This window comes from Topomyia yanbarensis, chromosome 2, assembly GCF_030247195.1.
Source record: "Topomyia yanbarensis strain Yona2022 chromosome 2, ASM3024719v1, whole genome shotgun sequence".
Taxonomy (NCBI): domain Eukaryota; kingdom Metazoa; phylum Arthropoda; class Insecta; order Diptera; family Culicidae; genus Topomyia; species Topomyia yanbarensis.
Window position 1 is genome coordinate 360346164 of NC_080671.1, and position 21871 is coordinate 360368034.

At 41.5% G+C, this 21871-nt stretch overlaps 1 protein-coding gene across 8 annotated transcripts in view; it reads right to left on the bottom strand.

The window, feature by feature from the left end:
* LOC131684371 (MYND-type zinc finger-containing chromatin reader ZMYND8-like) overlaps positions 1-21660 on the bottom strand; it is a 33810-nt gene extending 12150 nt beyond the window's left edge. Inside the window, exons 1-7 of one of the 8 annotated variants that reach the window (XM_058967196.1) lie at positions 21063-21338; positions 19437-19850; positions 18418-19382; positions 18074-18352; positions 6722-6896; positions 4280-6663; positions 3568-4224 (exon numbers count right to left, since the gene is read on the bottom strand). In XM_058967196.1, coding sequence (XP_058823179.1) covers positions 3568-4224; positions 4280-6663; positions 6722-6896; positions 18074-18352; positions 18418-19382; positions 19437-19850; positions 21063-21084 — 4896 coding nt within the window. In that variant the 5' untranslated portion in view covers positions 21085-21338. Of the gene's footprint in view, positions 1-3315; positions 3469-3567; positions 4225-4279; positions 6664-6721; positions 6897-18073; positions 18353-18417; positions 19851-21062; positions 21339-21397 lie in introns of those variants that run through there. The other 7 variants (XM_058967199.1, XM_058967198.1, XM_058967202.1 and 4 more) reach the window with 7 other exon arrangements.
* Positions 21661-21871: the final 211 nt, after the last annotated feature.

Sequence of the window (21871 nt, forward strand, 5' to 3'; positions counted from 1 at the left end):
CACTGTATGCATCGTATCATTACTGTAAGTGAAAATAAGTAAAAAAAATAATTATCTACAACTTTGTCGAAGGCTGCTAGTGAATCCGGCTTTGTTAAAAGAAGTTATTAAACTTTTAACGAAGTGATGTTTAAGTGGGGCCTAGCAGATGCACGGTTGAGTATCAGTAGTCAATTCCCACGAATTATACATTTTTGTGAAATAATCGTTAGGTTTAGCTCAATAGTATGTTCAGAAAAATTATAGCACATAATACGAGTTATGCTTTGGTTAGAAAATTTTAGTTCCACCTGTGACCATATAGAGAGCGCCAACACTAACTTTGCATAGAAGAGAGATAGCACATCGAGATGTTCGGAAGATTTATTGCATAAGCCTGTTCTACAACTTTGTTGAAGACATTTCTATCTCTTTTTGTTGAAAAGGCCCTCTATGCGGTAAACTGTGGACCTAAAGCGTTATAACCAAAACATGACTCGTATTATTTACTATAATTCTTCTGAACATACTATTGAGCTAAACCTAACGATTAGTTCACAAAAATGTTTAGTTCGTGCGAATCGTGTGCTGATACAAAATCATGCACTGCTAGGTCCCATGCAGAACTGACTCAGACATCACTTCGTTAAAAGTTTAATAACTTCTTTTACACAAGGGGGATTCACTAGTAGCCTTCGAGAAAGTTGTAGACAATTAAATTATGTTTCTTATTTTCACTTACAGTAATGGTACTATGCATACAGTGCCACCTAGCGGCAAAAAAATTAAAGGGTTGTGTGCAGGACACGGCCACGGTGACATTGAAAATGTAGTGTGCAATATAATTCGCGGCGTCGGCGATAAAACATGATGATGAGTTATGTTCTATCAACGACCGTGCGGTAAACTTGGATGGAAAGCCAAACTCCTACCTGCAGAAGACAATGAATTCTTCACATTTCCTTTCGATCATGGCCATATGAGCCTGCCTAGTCCTAGTTTTCTGTGTTATGTTTATAACTGATTCGCTCTAGAATACCTATCTTTCAATTTCAATGCTTTCGTTTCTCTTATTCTTAAATTTGCCGAGAACGGCCCACAAAATCGATACAATAATCGAAATATCGCACGTTTATTCTCTTCACGGATATGGTCGGACAAAGTATTCATTTTATGGGTTGTCAAACATCAGTTGAGTTATTTGATGCCAACGAAACTTGCACATATTTTATGTGTTTGGATATATACAATCATACGTCAATCATATTTTACGAATACTTCAAACATTTTACATCGTTTGTCATCATATTAAAAGCATGTACAGTTTTTCCGCACATATAACAAATCTAAAAAGAACTACTTAGACAGTGCGAAATCATTCATATGATATGCATTTATTTAAAAATGTATTGTGTATTTAAGCAATTGCTTTGAAACATACTTTTGTTGAGTCGATAAGGTTCGACTTCGAGTTAAATTACAATATATTTCTTTCGTTTTATTTATATGACCTAAAATTAGAGAATATTTTAGTCACTCTTCGATTTTCGCTTTACCATTTCGATCAATGCATACCGTCTTAAACAACAGCCAGTACGGTGTCAGGGGCCATGTATAAATGACGTAGTATTTCAGGGGGTAGAGGGGTGTAGAAAATTTGTGGCGATATATGACGAGGAGGAATATTGTGACAAAATGCTACGAGTGGGAGGGAGGGATCGAAATTCGCCGAAAAAAGCTACGTCATTTGTGTACGGCCCCAATGGGTAGGGTTACGATATGGGTCGAGCTAACTAGGGCTTAACATTTTCGATACGCACAAATTTTAATCTTTTATGCGGAACGAGTACCTAAATAAATCGAGAGCGAGAGTGTGCCTGTGTAAATACACCGAGCTTCAAGGTGTTCCACGAAGCTCAAAACAATTGGCTTTCCAAATTTGAGAACCGTCGATTTGTTTTTTGTCAGTTTATAAACTCTAGTGTCGCAAAAAGCAACGCGATACTAGATTCATCGCAACGGCATGCTCTCAACTAGCACTGAGTGCCGTAACTTTCAAGTTGTGGTGTACATAGCAGCACACAGCGCACTGCATAATTTAAATATATCTGTCGGCTCCTACTATCGTCTCCGCTCCGACGTTCGACCAGAGAGTGAGCTCGCCCGAGCAATGCTGAAAGTTATATATCGAAGGATGACGTCATCAGCAAAATCAATACAGCCAATCAGAGCCATGGAAAGGAAACATCACGAGCGCTTGGCTGCTGGATGCCTAGACCTGTCGTCGCACCCACCCCCAGCGGTAGCAGTGATCAAATGCAGCACTCATCGCAGTGCTGTTCTTTACGGCCCGACGTTCGACGGGAGAATGAACTCGCTCGAGGAATGATATTCTTTTAATAGTCGTGGATGACGTCATTCAAATCTGCCGCTCCGAACAAGTGTAACTATCAGCGAAACTTGCCGATCGCAATATGTTCCTGTGTGTCGTGTATTTTCGCCTGATAAAATTCATGATTTTATTTCTTTCGTTTCTTTCATCATCTCGATCGCCGCCCCGGCTCTGTTATACTGGGCGACTTCTACTATTGAATATTGAAAAATTTGCGCTCCTCAGCAATATCAGTTGTATTCTAGACAGCTGCAGCGGCGCAACTCTTCGGCCAATCAATAATGTCATCAACGAGAATGCACCTACATTACACCTCCGTTTGTAAGTGCCCGTATAGCTGCACTACTCCAACTTCTTTAGTCAAGTATGTGCGACACCATCCCCCACTACATCTTGTAATCTCTGATAACATAGGAGTGAATTTTGAAGACATCAAAAGTTCTATCATCTATGATCTAAAACACTGACTACGACAGCATCGTTAGCACTTTGTTGGACATAAACTGGGATGAAAATCTTAACAAAACTGCAAAAAAAATTATTCCCGCACCCGAAGTAAACCAACAAAATGCATTGAAAATCTCACGGACAACTCATTCGCTCAGGCTTGCATAAAAATAACGAAAGAACGAATTATTTATGTTATATTTAAAAAAACAACGCGATCGAAAAATATATAGTTGTATTGACGTTGTCATAGAAGTAGCTAGGAAAAATGATGCTCGAAAAGCAAGCGAACTGAATACATACATTAGACGATACACCAACCAGCCTTATGTGCTTTGCTCACAGATGTCACCAGTATGCGATAAGAAGAAACACAACTATACTTATAAGAAATAGAGCTACTGAGGGACCATGCATTATCGAAACAAACAATTCTGTACGCTCACTAGACAGGCGAATATTTCTCAACTACAAAATAGAAATGTTGCACTCTGACGTACTTCGTTATTTCTTGTATTGGAAACTTAAAATGATAATTTTATAAAATCTGCGCACCAGTAGCAGATATTCTAACATATCCAATTTACAAAACCAATTCATTCGGATGCATCACATGTGGCGCGACGGTATTGACGAACTAAAAATTAACGCTTTAATATAGGAGACAGTAGGATAGAAAAACAAGGAAAATTAAAAAAAAATGGGAGTTAGCTAATTAATGTCTCAGTAACAAAACAGGTTCAATTTACCAATCGTTGGAAGGGCTGTCCTTTGCCAAGTTGAGCTCCGCCTCGCGCCAGTGGGAGTATAATTTGCTGTTGTTGGGCCTGGTGTTGCTGCTGTTGGGTCTGATGCTGCTGAGCAGGTTGTATCGTCAGACCAGATCGTCCATTCAAATTCAATGTCTGGACGGTGGTGATCTTTGGCGTAGTGATATGCTGCGCAGTCACTTTACTGTTGATCACATTCGATGGTTTACTGGCAATCGCTGTGCTCGGCAAATTGAACTGACTTTGCGTACAATTGTTCATATGAGTAGCCCAATGCTGCTGTTGGCACGGATAATCACAGTAGGAAGTATTCCAGCAGCAGTAGAATAGCGCTTCCTTTCCGCAGTTGATACACCACTGTTTCTTTTTAGCTTCTTCCACGGCACGAATCCGTTCGATTTCGCACTGTTTGCGAACCTCGTTTATGATTCGAGCCTTCTCCAAGTCCATATTTTTGCGCATTTCACACAGCACAAGATCGGAATTGTGTTTGAGCTTGGTGATCTCCTGCTGATGACAATGCTTAAGTTTTTCAATTTCTAACTCCAACACTTTGACCTTCGCCTCCAGGGCACCACTGTTGTTTGATAGATCTGCCAGCGTGTCTTCGATCACGGATCGGAAAAAGTCGGCCATCTAGAAATGGAACAAAATTATTTGTTTTACACACTTTAAAACGATAGAACCTCACCTTGTAGGAGTTATTAATTAATATTTGTGACACGGGACCCGCACCCGATGGATAAACACAATCACCTTCCGATCGCAGAGCACCACTTGGTCGTGACTGCATTTTCGGTGGTGTAGACACTATCGTTTCTGTAACGGCAGCAGCAAGGCTGGGTGTAATAAAGCCAGACATCATATGTTGGCCTTCACCCGCTGATGGACTTGTAGTCGTTGAAGTGCCTGCCGCTGAAGCAACATTGATAGGTGTACCTATGACGGTTGTTGGTACTGGCTGCATTGAGTTCCTAACCGGGACGTTAGCAGGGGCAACTGAATCATGGGAATTTGCTTGCTGTTGCGGCCGATTCTGATTGACGGGATTTGATGGTGCTGCATCGTTCGGTTGATCCGATCGAATTTGTTGGTCACCAGCCGGTGGAAGTGGACTTGGAATGTGTACCATGTGCATCATACTGCTGCCATTCTTGCCCCCAGGAAAACTGTTTGTCAATGTAACTGCCATTCCACTTTGTTGCGCAGATGATCTGATCAAATGAGTAAAATTGGGCTGATTGGGTACTACTTTACGACATTTTTGTGGAACATTAGCAGTTTGTGGTTTAGGGAGCGATTTCGGCAAACTCTTCGGTTTCTCAATGGGCGTCAAGACCAGCGGTTGTCCGTTAGTGTTGACGGCTGTGTTCGGACGGGGTCCAATTTGATTGGTTAGTTGGTTGATGTCTTTGACCACTATTCTATTGCTAGTACGAATCAGTACTTGATTTGGGTTCACAACCTGGTTGTAGGTTTCGCTCATATTAGGCGTTGCAGTAGTATCACTAGCCATTAGTGATTCACCATCATCGTCCGACAATGGTTCTGATTTAATTGGTAATAGTTCATTAGGAGCAATGGAGGGTGCATTTTTGGAGATATCATTCTCTGTTGATGGTTCTAGTTGATTAGAAGGTAAAATTTGTTGCACTGCTGGTGGATTTTCAACACATGGCAATGGGTCGGGTGGAGGTTCTTCCTCGGTAGGTTCAGTTTTAATTTCATTTGATGATAATGGAACCAGTGGGATACTAATTTCTTTGTTGGCGAGAGGTTTATCCATTGTTTGAACGTGTTCAACGCTCGTAGAGACAGTATTCTTTTGGTCGTCATTAATAGCGGGAGTGTTCGTCTGTTCATCTTCCTTTACCGGTGGCTTTGGTATGGTTTCTTCCCCCAATGTTTGTGTACCACTGATTTCAGTAACTTTCGCTTCTTTCATCTCCCCCCTGTCGTCACTAGATCTCGATTTGGACTTACGTTTTCTCGTTGCCGGTACCGTTTTCCAGCTATCGGATTCGCGTTGTATTACCACTGATTCCACTTTACTGTGCTTCTGATCTTTATTTGTGTCCATAGCTGGGCTGACACTTTTCCGTTTTCTGTTGGGATAGCAACGTGGTGCAGCGGCTGGCAATGATTCCGGAGTAATCGATTCAGATTTCTCATCTTTTATTCTATGCTCAGAGATGTTTCGATTGCTTCGTTTTTTAAACTCTCGTGACGTTTCTGGAATCGTTTCCTTCGCAGCTACTTCCTCGGAGGGGCTAACACTCTTCCGTTTTCTTGTGCTGTACGACCGGGTTGCGTTTGGTTCAGTTGCCAAGTCCAAACTGCTACTTTTGCTGGATTCCGAGTTTGTCTGTGAGCTTTGTCCGTCTAATGGTTCAACTTTCTCGGGCGGTTGCTGTTTTGGGGTTTCCAAAGCGTCATTCTTGATTTTCTCCGAAGACGCAATGCTATTACTACGAGCCACTTTTGGTGTAGATGTCTTTATGGGGTTGGTTGACACCGGCGAAACCGAAAGGAAGTTATCTGCCGTTTTAATAATCCTTAGCATGAGCTTTGCCTTCTGAGAATCTCCATTCTCAGCAATTCTTTTCATTACGCCAGGAATCATTGCTTCTAGATGTTCATCTAACTTATTCGCTTCAACCTGAGTTCGAAACTCGGCATATTGAAATTGACCAAACTTTTTCTCCAACTTTGCAATATACCTATCAGCTTCCAGCATACATTCCGCCATATTGGAACGACGATGCTGTTTTGTGTTGGGGTCTTTTTCACAGAATAGTAAACATTCTTTGATTGGTACCCACGCCCGATCATGATCTCCAAAGAAGCGCACATCTACCAGCTGATTATTATTCACAGACATCAGTTTCGCAGGCCAGAAGGGAAACCCCTTTAACTTGGCCCACACTAGCAAGTGAGGTTTAGTGCACACTTCGGTAAACCAAGTTTTGCAAGTGTTTGCATTGAAGTAACACTCGTTGCAAGCTTCGATTTCATTCATTTCCTGTTTGCAGACTTTTAGCAAACCTTTTGCTACTGGTAACAGCTTGTTATTATCTGTAAAAACACAAATATATTACCTATATTGAAATCATGCTCGCACAAAGAAGCTTACTAGGATAAATCGAAGCATTATGCAGAATCCAGCTCACGTCTGTCTGGAAGGCATCTGTAGAACGATATTTTTGATCATCGACATTCTTTTGCAGCATTACAAGATCAACATGGTTTACCACGTATTGGTCATAGTTCGGATATAGTTCCTGATCCAAAGGAAAAAGAATCTCGCTCTGGAATAATGAAAAAGAAATGACTGTTAGAAATACGGTTAGCACACAGCAGTTGCTTCGTGAATTGCTCTGATAACATCACAATAGATTGTGACCATCTTTATCGACAATTACAACAATAGTACGGCAATTCAAAGCCAACCAGTAGTGGTGGGACGAGCCACACGAAGGAAACATTCACGCATTGTGGACAGGTACTCTTGATGACTGTTTGTAAATTAATCTAGGAGATAAAGGAAATGAAAAGTCAAATGATCGCTGAGCAATTAACTGCAGTTAAAATTTGTAAATAAGTCTCGAAAACACATCGGCTGGTTGTGGCTAAAATGTTCTTGAGTACAATAGGGTAATGAAGCTATTTTGGTCTTATCAGAACTCTCTTGTTGATTTTAACGTTGAATCAGTGCATTCAAGGCTTGCAAATGCTTAATATGTTGCAACTCATGTCTGGATCTAACCAGAATATTTTTTATTTAAATTCTCGTAAGAAAATGTTCTTTGTCTAAACATAATTACTAAGTTTGAGGGAAAGATGGTTTGATGCAACGAACCTACGAAACGGCACAAGAGGGGAGAGAAGTGTTAAAGTCATTCAAAAAAGCTGCTAAATGAATGATCTCGCAAGGTTGAAGATATTCGATTTTATGCTAAATATAAGATTATGCTTACCGGTCTTGCTACTCGATATCTACCAAAAGCATAGCGAGAAATAACTGTTAGATTTATTGCCAAAGGTGGGTGCCCAAGCTATGGAGAAGCCAAGAATCTATCCGCTTACTTTCTTTTCTTTTAAAAGCTTTGGAACGGTTAATCGATCATCACATCAAGAACGTTAGCTTAGTTGCACAAAATGCAACAAGCATATCAGTGTGGGAAATAAATAGGGTTGCCACCTCTGGAGAGGCTTTGACCCGGAAATTTTCACTGACCTGGGGGGTGGTGGATTTTGAGTAGAACGAGACGGAAAGCGATTGCTCGGCATTTTAGAGCACTTTAATCGATATTTATTACTACGTTAAAGTAAAGCTGTAAATTTCAACGTTTCAGAACGGTTTTATCGGTTTAATCTGATGTAGCATTTCACTTTCCCTACTGAGTGTTAAGAATACCAAAGCACCAGCTACTCTCGCTGTGCAGGATAAGTGAACGAGAATTGCTCTCCAACGGAAAAAGGAGAGCAAACGAGGCAGGGCTGCGGCATCACATGGGAAGCACTATGTGGTGTCGGTTATTCATCACCAGAGGTCGCAACAAAGGGGCAAAACATACCTCCCTAGCCAACAGTTAAGGGTCGCTGCAGGAGTAGCAACAACACCGGAAGAACTCGTTTGATGTTCAGCTAGTCAGTTGGATTAGCACAAAGCTGCCATACCTTGGTGTAACAGTGAAGTAATTTGGTAAAATTGCAGCAAAATAACTTTTTACACCATTTTGAGCGACTTAAATAGTGGGATGCAACATTTCAATTGTAACATATAGCGAAATATTACTTTTCTTAATTGATAGTAAATTTGATTTGTTTTTCATTTTCATTGCTTTGTGAAAGAAGTCAGCAATATTTGGTGAACTCATCTTTGCCACCTTAAAATCACAAAATAAATCTGAACCAGAGTAATAGTTAACTGAGATTTTTTAAATATTTTGTAAAGAATCAGTTAAATTCCATAAAAAATGAAATTATGCTTCTTCCCACCAAACCCGGAGAAATTGATGTAAAATCTGGAGGCCCGGAGATTGCTCCCAAAAACCGGAGTCTCCGGGTCAAACCCGGAAGAGTGGCAACCCTAGAAATAAATGATCATTCTGCTACACGATGTTGTTTACAACACCGAAAAGCTTTCTCGCTTAGTTGGGTATATTAATCTATTTTGTAGGTGACGCACGGTCATGGAGTATCTGCATGATTGCAGAGATAAGGAAGTTGAGTATTTGTGATTGTCCTTAGGGTGGCATCTCTTTTGCTATGGAAACTGATTGCCGATGGCTTGTTGAGGAAACCCAACGAGCGTAGGTTTCCAACCAACGGATTTGCTGACACTTACCAAATACTAATTATTGAATGTTGTATCGAAACGAAGAGGGAAAAGTGGTGACGGTTCAGTCGAAGCTAAACCATCTGCAAAAATGGCGCTCATGGCGTTGACTGGTGCTTCACGACAAATCCGACTGCTGCCCTTGGGGCCCTTCTAAATATTAAACCATTACACTTACACCTTCAATAAGAAGCACTGTCATGTGAATACAGACTGCAGGTACTGAACCATGTTGATCATGCTACTAGTCATACGATGTTGGTCATAAATGGTTACATGGGGGGAAAAATTCTTGCGATATAACACTCACATGTAGTTTTCCTTGCAGAACAGTCCATGTAAACTATGCTATATTTCACCCTGAGGAGAAAAATTGTGTAAATACTAAAATTTCTTAATAGGACGAACATTTTTGGTAAAACCAGCCTTTGCACTTAAAGGGCACAAATCCTTATTACTTGGGTGCGTTTCGACTTCGTCTCATCAGAAACCGACATTAACTTACCAATTTTCTTCAGCCATATCAGCACTATGAATATGACTCTCTATACTTCATCTCCTGCATATTTTAGACTTTCTAGTTTTTTGTACTAAATTGGTCAACATTTTTTCATATCCTTGTCGTGTACACAATAAATATTTTTCAGTTGTAGCCCCAGTTTAATTTCCACTCTCATTTTTTCTGTTCGATTACTCTGTTGCTTTCCTTCCGCTAGTTTATCTACTGTTAAAATAATATTTAAATTAAGTACAAATTTAAACGTTGTCTCATTATTCGACATTACAATATTTCCTAAAACGTAATTACACCTTGTGAGTCTGCTAGTGGTTAAGAAACTCCTAAAATCTTGAACCACGCGCAAACTCTAGTACAATTTCCAATCATTACCTTTACTAACAATCTCCCTCCTGCCGTGGCACTTGTGGAGTTCGCAGTAGTATATACGGTCTCTAGTTAAAGCAAGTGTCAGACTAATATTCCGTCCCTTTCCTACTGCGATCTACGTTCGGGCCTGGCCGGCTCCGGTATTGATCAATAAATAATTTGGGATTATCAGGAGTTGTATATTGAAGAATGGTTTGTTACTCCCAGGCAATATCATCTATTTTTTCTCTATGCAATTTCGGCTAGTCTCGATCAATAACGGAGTAGCAGCTAGGGTTGGTCGCACAAGTGCAAGCTCAAGCTCAATGCGCCGTGCATTCTCTTTCTTGTCAGATCTTTCGGTAACCTAAACGCATGCTACAGTATAAAAATCAAATAATATTGTATAGACAAAACAGAAGACAAAAAAATGGACGATCATGTTGCATATGCGTCTAGGTCTTTTTATAGTAGTCAGAACAAACGATCAATGTTCCACTCTACGCTGAAACCGCTCACAGATAGCGCTGGAAGCAAAGTGTTGCTGATTACATTATGTTGTCATAGTGCATATATTTTCTGTGAATATTGGTAAAAAGTAACTTTTAAACAATAAATCACCGATCAATTTGTTGATAATTGATTATAAAAATGAAGGAAAACCATCATTTTATAAGATGCTGAGTAAACATCTTGCGAAAAGAGTGTAAAACATAGTTCGAATATTATTCGTAAAGCTACATGTGCGCGGTTCCGAAATGTAATTTGTTGAGCACCGTTGCCGCCGCTACATCAATTCCCGTTCCTCCTAACTCAAGCTAAAACTTCATGAGATGGTGTAAATTCATGAAACTCTTCGGATCACGCGAGGAAAGAATATATCCAGCTAATTGGAAAGTGTCAGCTTTGTATCATACACAGCCGATCCTTCTCTCTGATAGTCTTAACAGAATCTCTTACGTAGTCCAAAATACGAAGAAGTTTGACATTGGTACTGATTGGGTCGCGGTTTCGTTTTTTTTTCTGGAGTTGTCACTACAGCTCTAGTAGGCTGTAGAGCTAGGTTCTCGGAAGGGCTTCCCGTCAGAATCACATAATTGGGTCTCGGTTTCGAGTTGCGACTTTATTTATGGAACAAATTTTTATAACCACCATAATATCCCGATTACATTTCGGAGAAATGTATGAACCAAATAGTTTCGAATAGCTATAATTTCAGAATAATTGCAAATAAAACAAAATTTCTTACAAGTTTCATTCATATTTTGGCAGTGGTGAGCTTTTTCCGAGAAGAAAATAAAGTTTTTGTTGGAAGCTACGACTCACTTGCGAGTGAAAAAAACTAACTTTATCACTTTGTCAGTACATGAGCTGAATGCGGTAAATGTGGGGAACGCCATGCGGATGATACTTGCAGTAGGCCCGCTGAGATGTGTTTACTGTGGGGAGAATCCGCATGCACTTTTGACATGCCCAACGTACAAACTTCGCGCGGATAAACTGAAGCGATCCGCCAAAGATCGCTCCAGACGCTCTTACGCAGAAATGCTTAAAAGAGCTGTTCCACTTATCTCCGAAAACCCATTCGCTCTCTTGCCAACTGACGTTAACGCCTCTAACGACCCTTGCGAGGGGCATTCTTTGGCTCCGCTTGGAAACTCTAGAAAAAGACCTAATCAAAACTCACCTGAACTTCCTCGTAAGGGTCCTAGGTTGTCCCAAACAAGGGTACAAAATAAAAATAATTCATCAACTGGAAGTGTTGGTACAAATCCGAAGATAATACCTCCTGGTTTTGGGAAATTGAGATACAACCAGGAGTTCCACTCCCCGGGGCACTAAAAATCCCAAGTGCTCCAATTTTGCAGTCAGAAACTCAACCTAAAACGGGATTCCTTAAATTTTCTGACATTGTGGACTGGATATTCACAGCTTTTAACATTACCGATCCTATGAAAAGCTTGCTGGTTGCTATTCTACCAACAGTAAGAACATTTTTAAAACAGTTGACTGAACAATGGCCCCTCCTTACAGCGATCGTATCCTTCGATGGCTAACTTATTAGACGGAATCAGGGATCTGATCACTGTTTTACAGTGGAACTGCAGAAGTATTATCCCCAAAATTGATTCATTAAAACACTTGCTAAATTACAATCATTGTGATGCATTTTCCCTATGTGAAACATGGCTAACTTCTAATATAAACCTCAACTTCCACGATTTTAACATTATCCGCTTGGATCGAGAAGACTCATATGGGGGGGTACTTTTAGGGATCAAAAAGTGCTACTCCTTCAATCGAATCAACCTCCCTTCGACGCCAGGCATTGAAGTTGTCGCTTGTCAAACAACAATCTTTGCATTGCTTCTATTTACATTCCTCCTAGGGCCATGATGGGATATCGAAGATTCTCCAACGTGATTGAACACCTTCCCTCGCCCCGCCTGCTGCTTGGAGACTTTAACTCTCACGGTACGGGGTGGGGCTGTCTATACGACGATAATCGATCTTCGACAATTCAAGACCTTTGTGACAACTTCAATATGACAATTCTGAACACAGGGGAAATGACACGGATTCCTAGACCACCTGCGCAAGCAAGTGCACTGGACATATCTTTATGCTCGACATCACTACGGTTAGATTGCAAGTGGAAGGTAATATCTGATCCCCACGGTAGTGACCACTTACCAATTGTAATTGCAATCACCACTGCTTCAAGACCATCGGCACCAATCAATGTTCCCTATGACCTCACACGAAACATTGATTGGAAGAGCTACGCTGCTGAGATATCCAAAACTATCGATTCAACACAGGTACTTCCCCCGGAGGAAGAATATAAGTTTTTGTCCAACTCGATTCTCGATAGCGCGATTCAAACTCAGACGAAACGAGTACCCGACGTGAACATCCAAAAACGTTCTCCCAACCCGTGGTGGGACAAAGAGTGCTCAGACGTGTACGCGGAGAAGGCTGCCGCGTATAAAGCCTTCCGGAACGACGAGTTAGTCGCTAGCTATCGACTGTACGCGATATTAGAAAAGCGAATGAAAAATTTTATGAAAGCCAAGAAACACAGTTACTGGCGCCGGTTTGTCGACGGGTTAACAAGAGAAACATCGATGAGCACTCTTTGGGACACGGCCCGACGTAAGCGAAACCGAAACAGTACTAACGAGAGCGTGGAATATTCAAACCGTTGGATATTCGATTTCGCCAAGAAGGTTTGTCCGGATTCCGAAAATTTACCGCGCCGCGTCGCCTTACAATACCGCGAACGAAACACCGTTTACGATGGTGGAGTTCTCACTTGCTCTCTTATCATGTAACAATAAAGCCCCGGGGCCAGATAGAATCTAATTCAACTTGTTGAAGAATCTGCCAGACACTGCCAAAAGACGCTTGTTGAATTTATTTAATAGGTTTCTTGAGGGTAACATTGTCCCACATGACTGGAGACAGGTGAGGGTCATCGCCATCCAAAAACCAGGAAAACCACCCTCCGACCACAATTCGTATCGTCCGATTGCAATGCTGTCCTGTATCCGGAAGTTATTCGAAAAAATGATCTTGTTTCGCCTCGATAATTGGGTCGAAACAAATGGCTTACTGTCAGATACACAATTTGGCTTCCGCAAAGGCAAAGGGACGAACGATTGCCTTGCGTTGCTCTCAGCAGAAATTCAAATGGCATATGCTAACAAAGAGCAGATGGCATCAGTATTCTTGGATATTAAGGGGGCTTTCGATTCAGTTTCGATCAACATTCTTTATGAGAAGTTGCACCAGCATGGTCTTTCGCCAATTTTAAATAACTTTTTGCTAAACCTGTTGTCTGAAAAACAAATGCATTTCTCGCATGGCGATTTATCGACATCACGATTTAGCTACATGGGCCTTCCCCAGGGCTCATGTCTAAGCCCTCTCCTCTACAATTTTTACGTGAATGACATTGACTAATGTTTTGTCAATTCCTGCGCGCTAAGGCAGCTTGCAGATGACGGTGTGGTCTCTATTACAAGTCCTAAAGCCGTCGACTTGCAAGGACCACTGCAAGATACCTTGGACAATTTGTCTGCTTGGGCTCTCCAGCTGGGTCTCGAGTTCTCCACGGAGAAAACTGAGCTAGTCGTATTTTCTAGAAAACGTGAACCAGCGCAACTACAGCTTCAATTAATGGATCAAACTATTGCTCAGGCTTCAACATTCAAATATCTCGGGTATGGTTCGACTCTAAAGGTACCTGGGGATGTCGCATTAGGTATCTGAAACAGAAGTGTTAACAAAGGATCAACTTTTTCCGTACAATAACTGGAACATGGTGGGGTGCCCATCCAGGAGACCTAATCAGGCTGTACCAAACAAAGATATTATCAGTGTTGGAGTACAGATGTTTCTGCTTTCGCTCCGCTGCGAACATACACTTCATCAAACTGGAGCGAATCCAGTATCGTTGCTTGCGTATTGCCTTGGGTTGCATGCACTGGACCCATACGATGAGTCTCGAAGTGCTGGCGGGCGTTCTTCTGCTGAAAAATCGATTTTGGGACCTCTCATATCGATTGCTCATTCGATGCGATATTCTGAAACCATTGGTGATTGCAAATTGCGAAAGGCTTGTCGAGCTTAATTCTCAGACTCGATTCATGTCCTTGTACTTCGATTACATGGCACAGAACATCAATTGGTCTACGTATAACGTCAACCGTGCTCATCTCTTAGATACTTCTGATCCAACTGTATTTTTCGACACATCCATGAAGGAAGAGATTTGTGGAATTCCGGATCATATTCGCCCACAAGTGGTCCCAAATATTTTCTATAACAAATACCATCAAGTCGACTGCGCCAAAATATTCTACACTGACGGATCAATTCTCGACGGGTCCACAGGCTTCGGTATCTTCAACGAAAATCTTGCTGCCTCATTCAAACTCAATGATCCTGCTTCAATTTACGTCGCAGAATTAGCTGCCATTCAGTATACTCTCGGGATCATTAACACCCTGCCCTCAGACCATTACTTCATCGTTTCGGATAGTCTCAGCTCCATTGAGGCCATCCGTGCGGCGAAGCCTGGAAAGCACTCGCCGTATTTCCTGGGGAAAATACGGGAATATCTGAGTGCTTTATCTGAAAAATCTTACCAGATTACCTTGGTTTGGGTCCCGTCACATTGTTCTATTGCGGGCAATGAGAAGGCGGACTCTTTAGCCAAGGTGGGCGCATTAGAAGGCGACACTTACGAAAGACCAATTTGCTTCAACGAATTTTTCAGTATCTCTCGTCAAAGGACGCTCGACAGTTGGCAAACCTCATGGAGCAATGGGCATCTGGGACGGTGGCTACATTCCATTATCCCGAATGTATCAACGAATGCTTGGTTTAAGGGGTTGGATGTGAACCGGGACTTTATTCGTACGATGTCAAGGATCATGTCCAACCATTACTCGTTTGACGCGCATTTCCGTCGTATAGGGCTTGCTGAAAGTAATCATTGTGTTTGTGAGAACGGCTATCACGACATCGAGCATGTTGTTTGGCTGTGCGCAGAGTACTGTGTTGCCAGGTCCCAACTAATAGATTCCCTTCGGGCCCGAGTAGATCACCCTATGTGCCAGTCCGGGACGTCCCGGCAAGCCGTGACCACCCCTATATTTTTCTTATCTATATCTTTTTGAAAACCATTGATGTCCAAGTTTAATACATTTTCCCCTCATGGCATTGCTTCACGAGTCTTCGGTGCATACCCTTCAACCGTCTACCCAGAACATCATGACATACCTCACATGCAGATGATATAGAGAACATCATGACAGCATCAGAGTACCAATAATTATCCGAAATATCGACCCTCCCCTCGCCCCTGCGATTACAGGCTGGAAACTACAACACTACAACAAAGTGTGCATATCCGCCACAATGATCAATCAGCAAACGACGATGTCAATTACACAACATGTATCCCACTTCCTACCTTTTTCCTTTACTTACATAAGAGGGAAGCAAGCCGCCCCTAAATACGGCTTTCCCTTCCCCCACTAACATGTGACATGTAATTAAAAAAAATGAATTATCGGCCTCGTTAAGCTAAAGCATTTGGGCCTAAATAAACGTATTTAAGATAAAGGATTTTAAAACGAATTTCGTTTCAATTAGCTGTCGTCGCTATTGTATCTATTGTCCATCACAACAATCTGACGGTGTTACATACGAGACATTACCGTATAGCTCACTCCACGCAAACAATAAGCTAGTGAAATATGGAATGTGGCAAATGCTTCACTGCTATCTTGTATGGCCAAAATTATATCGTCTGCGAAGGTTTTTGTTCAGAACAGTATCACGCCGAATGCGTTGCACTGACTGTTGATGATTTGGACAGATGTGATAGGCACCGAAATATCGCTTGGATGTGTACTCCATGCACAGTGATCATGTGCGATGTTCGCCGTTTCGAAGCATTCATTAACAAGAGAAAACTGATTTCTGAAGCTCCTGCTTCCAATCCAGCCTGATCAGTCGCTGCTTCCGCTGTCAACACTGCATCCCAAACCGTGTGTGAATCGGATTTGTTAGATGAAGTATGCAAGTTAAAGATTCAAGTTACAACAATGAATGAAACAATTATGGAACTGGCTCGAACGAATCTCGACGTATTAGCACCTTCACAAACCGCACCCCTGGCCAGGGATGCCAACGGTACCGGTAAACTACATTTTTTCGGTATATTTACATTTGCACAAGCCGTACAGCCCGCTACAGCGACGCATCACTACAGCTCTTGCCAGAACGGTAGCCAAATCGAGTACATTTTCCCGTAGAGCAGTAGAATACATTTTTGTTTTGCTCATGTACTCCGACTGCTCGGTGAGAGTGTGGCGTAGTAAAATTTGTTCTCTCGCTTTGTACACTTTTCTCTGCATAGTCAAAGGAAGAGGCCCGCACACAAAAGCGTTATTCCGGTCGTGGCGTAAACGAACCGCATTCTTTGTCGTCGTTTGTGATTAAAAATATTGAATAGATTAAAAATATTAAAAAGTGTAAAATAAGGAAAGAGAAGCTGAACCGCTCGCGTCTGGTGGCTGTACTGGGGGCAGTATTTTTAGTCATGTTACTGCTTTGCTTGCAGACTGCCATACAGCGCTGGGCGTCCTGCAATAGCGAACGACAGCAGCGTTGAAAGAGAAATGAGAATGTAGGCAGAAAAATTACAGCCGCAGAAAAGGTAGGCATTTTGCATCCTCGCCCCTGGCTCAGTCTTCACCGCTCTCATCGATCAAATTGAAACAAGGTTCGAAAAGTGAATCGTGAGACATACATTCGTTAGCTCCGAATAGCATTTCTGCTAATGTGTGTTGGTTGTTCTTTACGCGTATTAGAAATACAGTGAGTGAAAATGATATCGCCGAAATGGTCAAAGATTCGCTCGGTGTTAACCCTGCCGCAGTGAAGAAACTTGTTCCAGCGTGGAAGGAGGGATCTTCGATGCCGTTCATTTCATTTAAAGTGGGAATCGATATGCAATATAAACAGAAAGCGCTATTTTCATCGACGTGACCAAAACCATTTTAATCATTTGCCGAACATCACAACATCAAGTTTAGTTTTCAATTTTTTGTCAAACTCTGCTCGGGAAAACAAGCATTTTAAACTTGTTTGTTCGAATCTGGATGTCTGTTCACTATGACTTAGTTCTAACAATTAAATACTTTTTGATTTTCAAACAAAATAATCATTGGTACACACTACAACCGGAATAATAACTGGCAGAATACATAGTTACAGGGAAATTAGTATTCGTCGACATTACGATTATCAGCGCTCTCTGATTTAGTTAATAATCGATTCAGACCTAGGGGACCCAAGAGGAGACCAGGAACCAGACAGAAGCGGAATCAATGCGGAAGTTTTAATTGCATCACTGACGATAAAACACGCGTTGTTAGGAGCTTGATACATAGTCTGGACAAAATATGACATGACGTTACACACTTCGAGACAAACAGGCGCAAAATTTAGTCCTCTTCCCGAGGACCGGTATTTACTTGGCAGACAGTTGCTAATTCGTCCGATTAGCATTCGCTATTGGCATAGGCATGCGAGGAAGAACTTTAGATTACCCGACCTACTATCAATGAAATGCGTATAAAATAATATCAATATCTTGAATATTGATTGACCGAGTCAAAAATCAAACCAAAGCCTTCTAATGGGCGAGGGTCGCAATAATCTAAACAATTTAGTAATAATTTCCTAATCGAACGACTTACCCCTTTCAGTTGCTGCATTCGTTTCATAGCGAATTTGAGCGAAACGGTGAGACTGTCAATCTTGAGTTTGTCCTTCGTCGGCTTGCCGTCGATGTCTGAGCATGTTTCTTCAGTTGATTGCAACTTGATGCACTCAGGACAGTTCCATTTTTTCTCCACAATGAAAAACGCTGGGTTCAGCTTCAAACAAACCGGATGAAAACACCGGATACACCCAGCGCACGTCTCCAGTCCCGGCTCACACGTCTTGCAGCGCCAGCAGAATTTATCCCATCCAGGCTGGTAAAAAAGATCGCAAAGTATTATAGAAAATGGACAAGGTTGCAATATTTAAAAATAATTACCTTTGGCGCAACTGGTACATGACTTTGATAGTTCTTCTTGTGGTTCGTTGAATCTTGTTCGTGGTCAGAATTATCGGATCCATCACTATTCTGATGTATGCTGCTGAGAAACTTCCGTTGTTTCATAGAAAATTCAGCATTCGCTGACCGCATTCCTGAGCGCTTACTACTGGTCGATGGACTGCCATCTTCCATATCTTCATCATCCCGCCCACAAACGGAATTTCGTTTTTGCGACGTGGGCGTTGAGCTGCCACAACTCCGGCTATCATCTCCATCGTATCGTGACCGACGTCTTTTACGTAGCTTCTCCGATGACATTGAGTCTTGCATAAACTCGGTGAGAATTTTAGAACTGCTCTGCGAAGCCTTTAAACTATTCATCTCACGTGAAAATTTTGCACTTGCTGTACCAACGCCATCATTTTCGTCGTTATTTCCCACGTCCATCGTCGAACTAACGTTTATTGTTCCGCCAGAGCTCGTCTCTGTTTTAGATTCCTGTGGTATGTCTGTCGTTGAATATTGCTCAAAACTACAATTGCTTACTGTAGTACTGAGTTGTTTATTTATGTCGGTAAAACTGTCTGTAGTTGATGGTATCGTGGCCAGCGTGAAATTTGAAGATATTGAAGACATACTCTCGGACCTAGCGATTTCTGATCCAGTAGTTTCTTTCTTTTCAGGTGTCCTTGCTGCGAGGTACGCGGAAATGGTAGATTTTGGGGGTGATACCATAGGCGGCAGCGGACGTAAGCCTTGAACACTCCTAGCCAGGGCAATGGTAGTTGGTGAGACGCTACTTCTTGAAGTTGGGGCTGCAATAACTTGGGGACCGCTCTGCGGTATTTTAGGGAGCATTTTTACCAATACAATTTTGTTTTGGGCAGTTTTAAGCTGTAACGTAGGCTGCTGTGCTAGGTTGAAGCTCAATTTTTGCGGTGTGGTTTTACTAGCTGCCTTATCTGAAACGAGGTTTGATTTTTTAACGTTTTTGGACGAGCTTTTTGGTGGCGAACCGGGATCGATCCGCTCAACGGTAGCCGGGGGTTTCTTGACGAAATATGTTTTAATAGTGTCGCGTTTGTTCATGGTTAGATTCATATCCTTATCGAGTACGATTAGTGATGAGTTCGCTTGACTTATAATGCTTGGTCGATTACCTTGAAAAGTCTGAGCGGTGCTGATAATCGTCTTCGTATAGCCAATACCTGTTCCACTGTCGTCCTTTGTGAGTCTAATTTTCACAATGTCCTGCTGCTGCTGAGGGCTGATTATGCCTGTCTTCGTCGGGGACAGTTTGTACACATTCCGACTGTCGATCATGGAACCTGAGATCGATGATGACACCATGGTAACCGTTGGCGAAGCTATGGTGTTAACCAACGTAGCAGTGTCCCTATTCTGACTGGTCGAGGACATGATTACAGTATCTGTTGGAACGTCACGAGAAAAAAAAATTAGTGGTAGAATAAAATTACTTGCGATAATACAGGTTTGCTGTAGCTAAGTGTTGTGTTACATCCACTTAAAGGCATACAAGATGTACTACCTCAAGCAACGTCTGACTGCAACACGGAACAGTGTTAAAGTATTTTGAAACAAGACCGTCTTTGAACGGAACTGGCTTAATAAAAAGTTTAATTAACGATAACTATTAAAACATTGATCGATTGTAATTTTGTATATCATCATTACCACGCACTGAGCCTTCATACGTACAAACACCAACCCGGGCCAGGAAGAAATCAAATGAATCAATAATTAGTATAGTAGTATTTGTAGTTGCTCAATTATTCTCGTAATACGATAATACGCAAAAAAAAGAAAAATGGAGGAAAGACTAACTTTTTGCAGATCAATCGGATCAGCATTGCTCGTCAAGGCATTATATAAATCATTCCGTGGTCAAGAATACCCTGGATTGAACATCTCAGCGCGTAGTTAGTAATCATCATAATATTAACGTTCAGATAATAGAACCAGCAGGTTATACTGTTGAATTTTTGCAACTAAATTAATAGCTCCTCTTATCCTTAGCTAGCTTGCATAATAGGATCTCCTTAACGAAATACCAGAAACTGAAAAAATATGGTGAATTGGACAAATTGCTGAAATATTCGTGCGCTTGAAGGAATTATTCCAATTTCAGAGCATTCGAAATTTTCACTAAACGTGGACGTTATCATTGCGTTATTTACGTTCATCAAAATGCCAGAGATTGTGGCAGCGTAGCTAAGGAATGAAAAAACCGCTACAGGCAAGAACAAAGTAGTTATTGCGAATAAAATAAAGTCAGAAAACCTGCACGGAAAAGCATACTACACTTACACACAGGTACGTGTGTACCAGTGGACGAAATAATGCGCTTATATAGTGTAATGGAGGAGTGGGATATCACACCGTTCATTATCTACATAAGTTTATGCTTATTGCGATTATTCAAATATATTTTATACAGTAGCAGCGATTCATCTAAAAAATCAATTTTTTTATTCGCAAAAAATTGAATACGCGTAATTATAGAAGCGCCATCTCGTTGTGTATTCTGAGAACTATTATAGGTCAGAGAATAGAAAAAATTATCGAATTTAGATCAGCTAGTTGATTCATGACTACTAGATGTTTACAAGAAATGTACTTACCCAAACAAACGTATGACCACATATTTCACCCAACTACCCAAAAATGCTTAAATTCAATAACGAAAAGAACACAATGAACATAGCCTTGCCTGTCATTGAATCCCCGATGTGGCACGATTCGAATAACATTCTTGTAAAACTGCATGCATCCAAGGCCAATTATCTGCTAGAATTGAATTCTGCAATGCTGAGGTGGTACAGACAACCATTGGAACTTTTCGCTCCATTCGATACCATCACATTCCCCAAAAGCATAAAATGGATACTCTCGAGACATAACCAACGATGAAAGAAAAAAAAATATTAGCAAACTTCAAAGATGATTTGAAACCTACCTGATATCCTATCGGAACGACAGCTTCTCCACCCGCAGTTTCCGGATATGCACAATGTAGTTCCGCTCTATGCAGGTACAAAACCGGGCAGCATATCTCCGAAAATCCGTGGACAATATTTTTCTTCCTTCTGGGCCTTCCTGGGCTAGCTGAACTTTCTCTGCGAATGATGTGTTACTACACCAGCGCTGCTCTCAAAGACCAAGAATAAAGCAATGTGTACATCAAGGCAGCTAGTGTGCATGTGTGTGTAGTAGAGAAAAATATTGTCGATTTCAGCCAGCTTCACACATTCGGCATCGCAGCAAGCAGTGTAAATATTACGAGTTCAACTCAAATGCCTGAAGTAAAGGCGATATGCTTCGGTATGTGTTGGCCTCATCGGAAAACCGGCGCATTAGTGTATGTTGCACATTTTGACGTTTTCCTTCGACATTGTGGGTTGGGAAATCGAACAGATCCGTGCCATCTGAC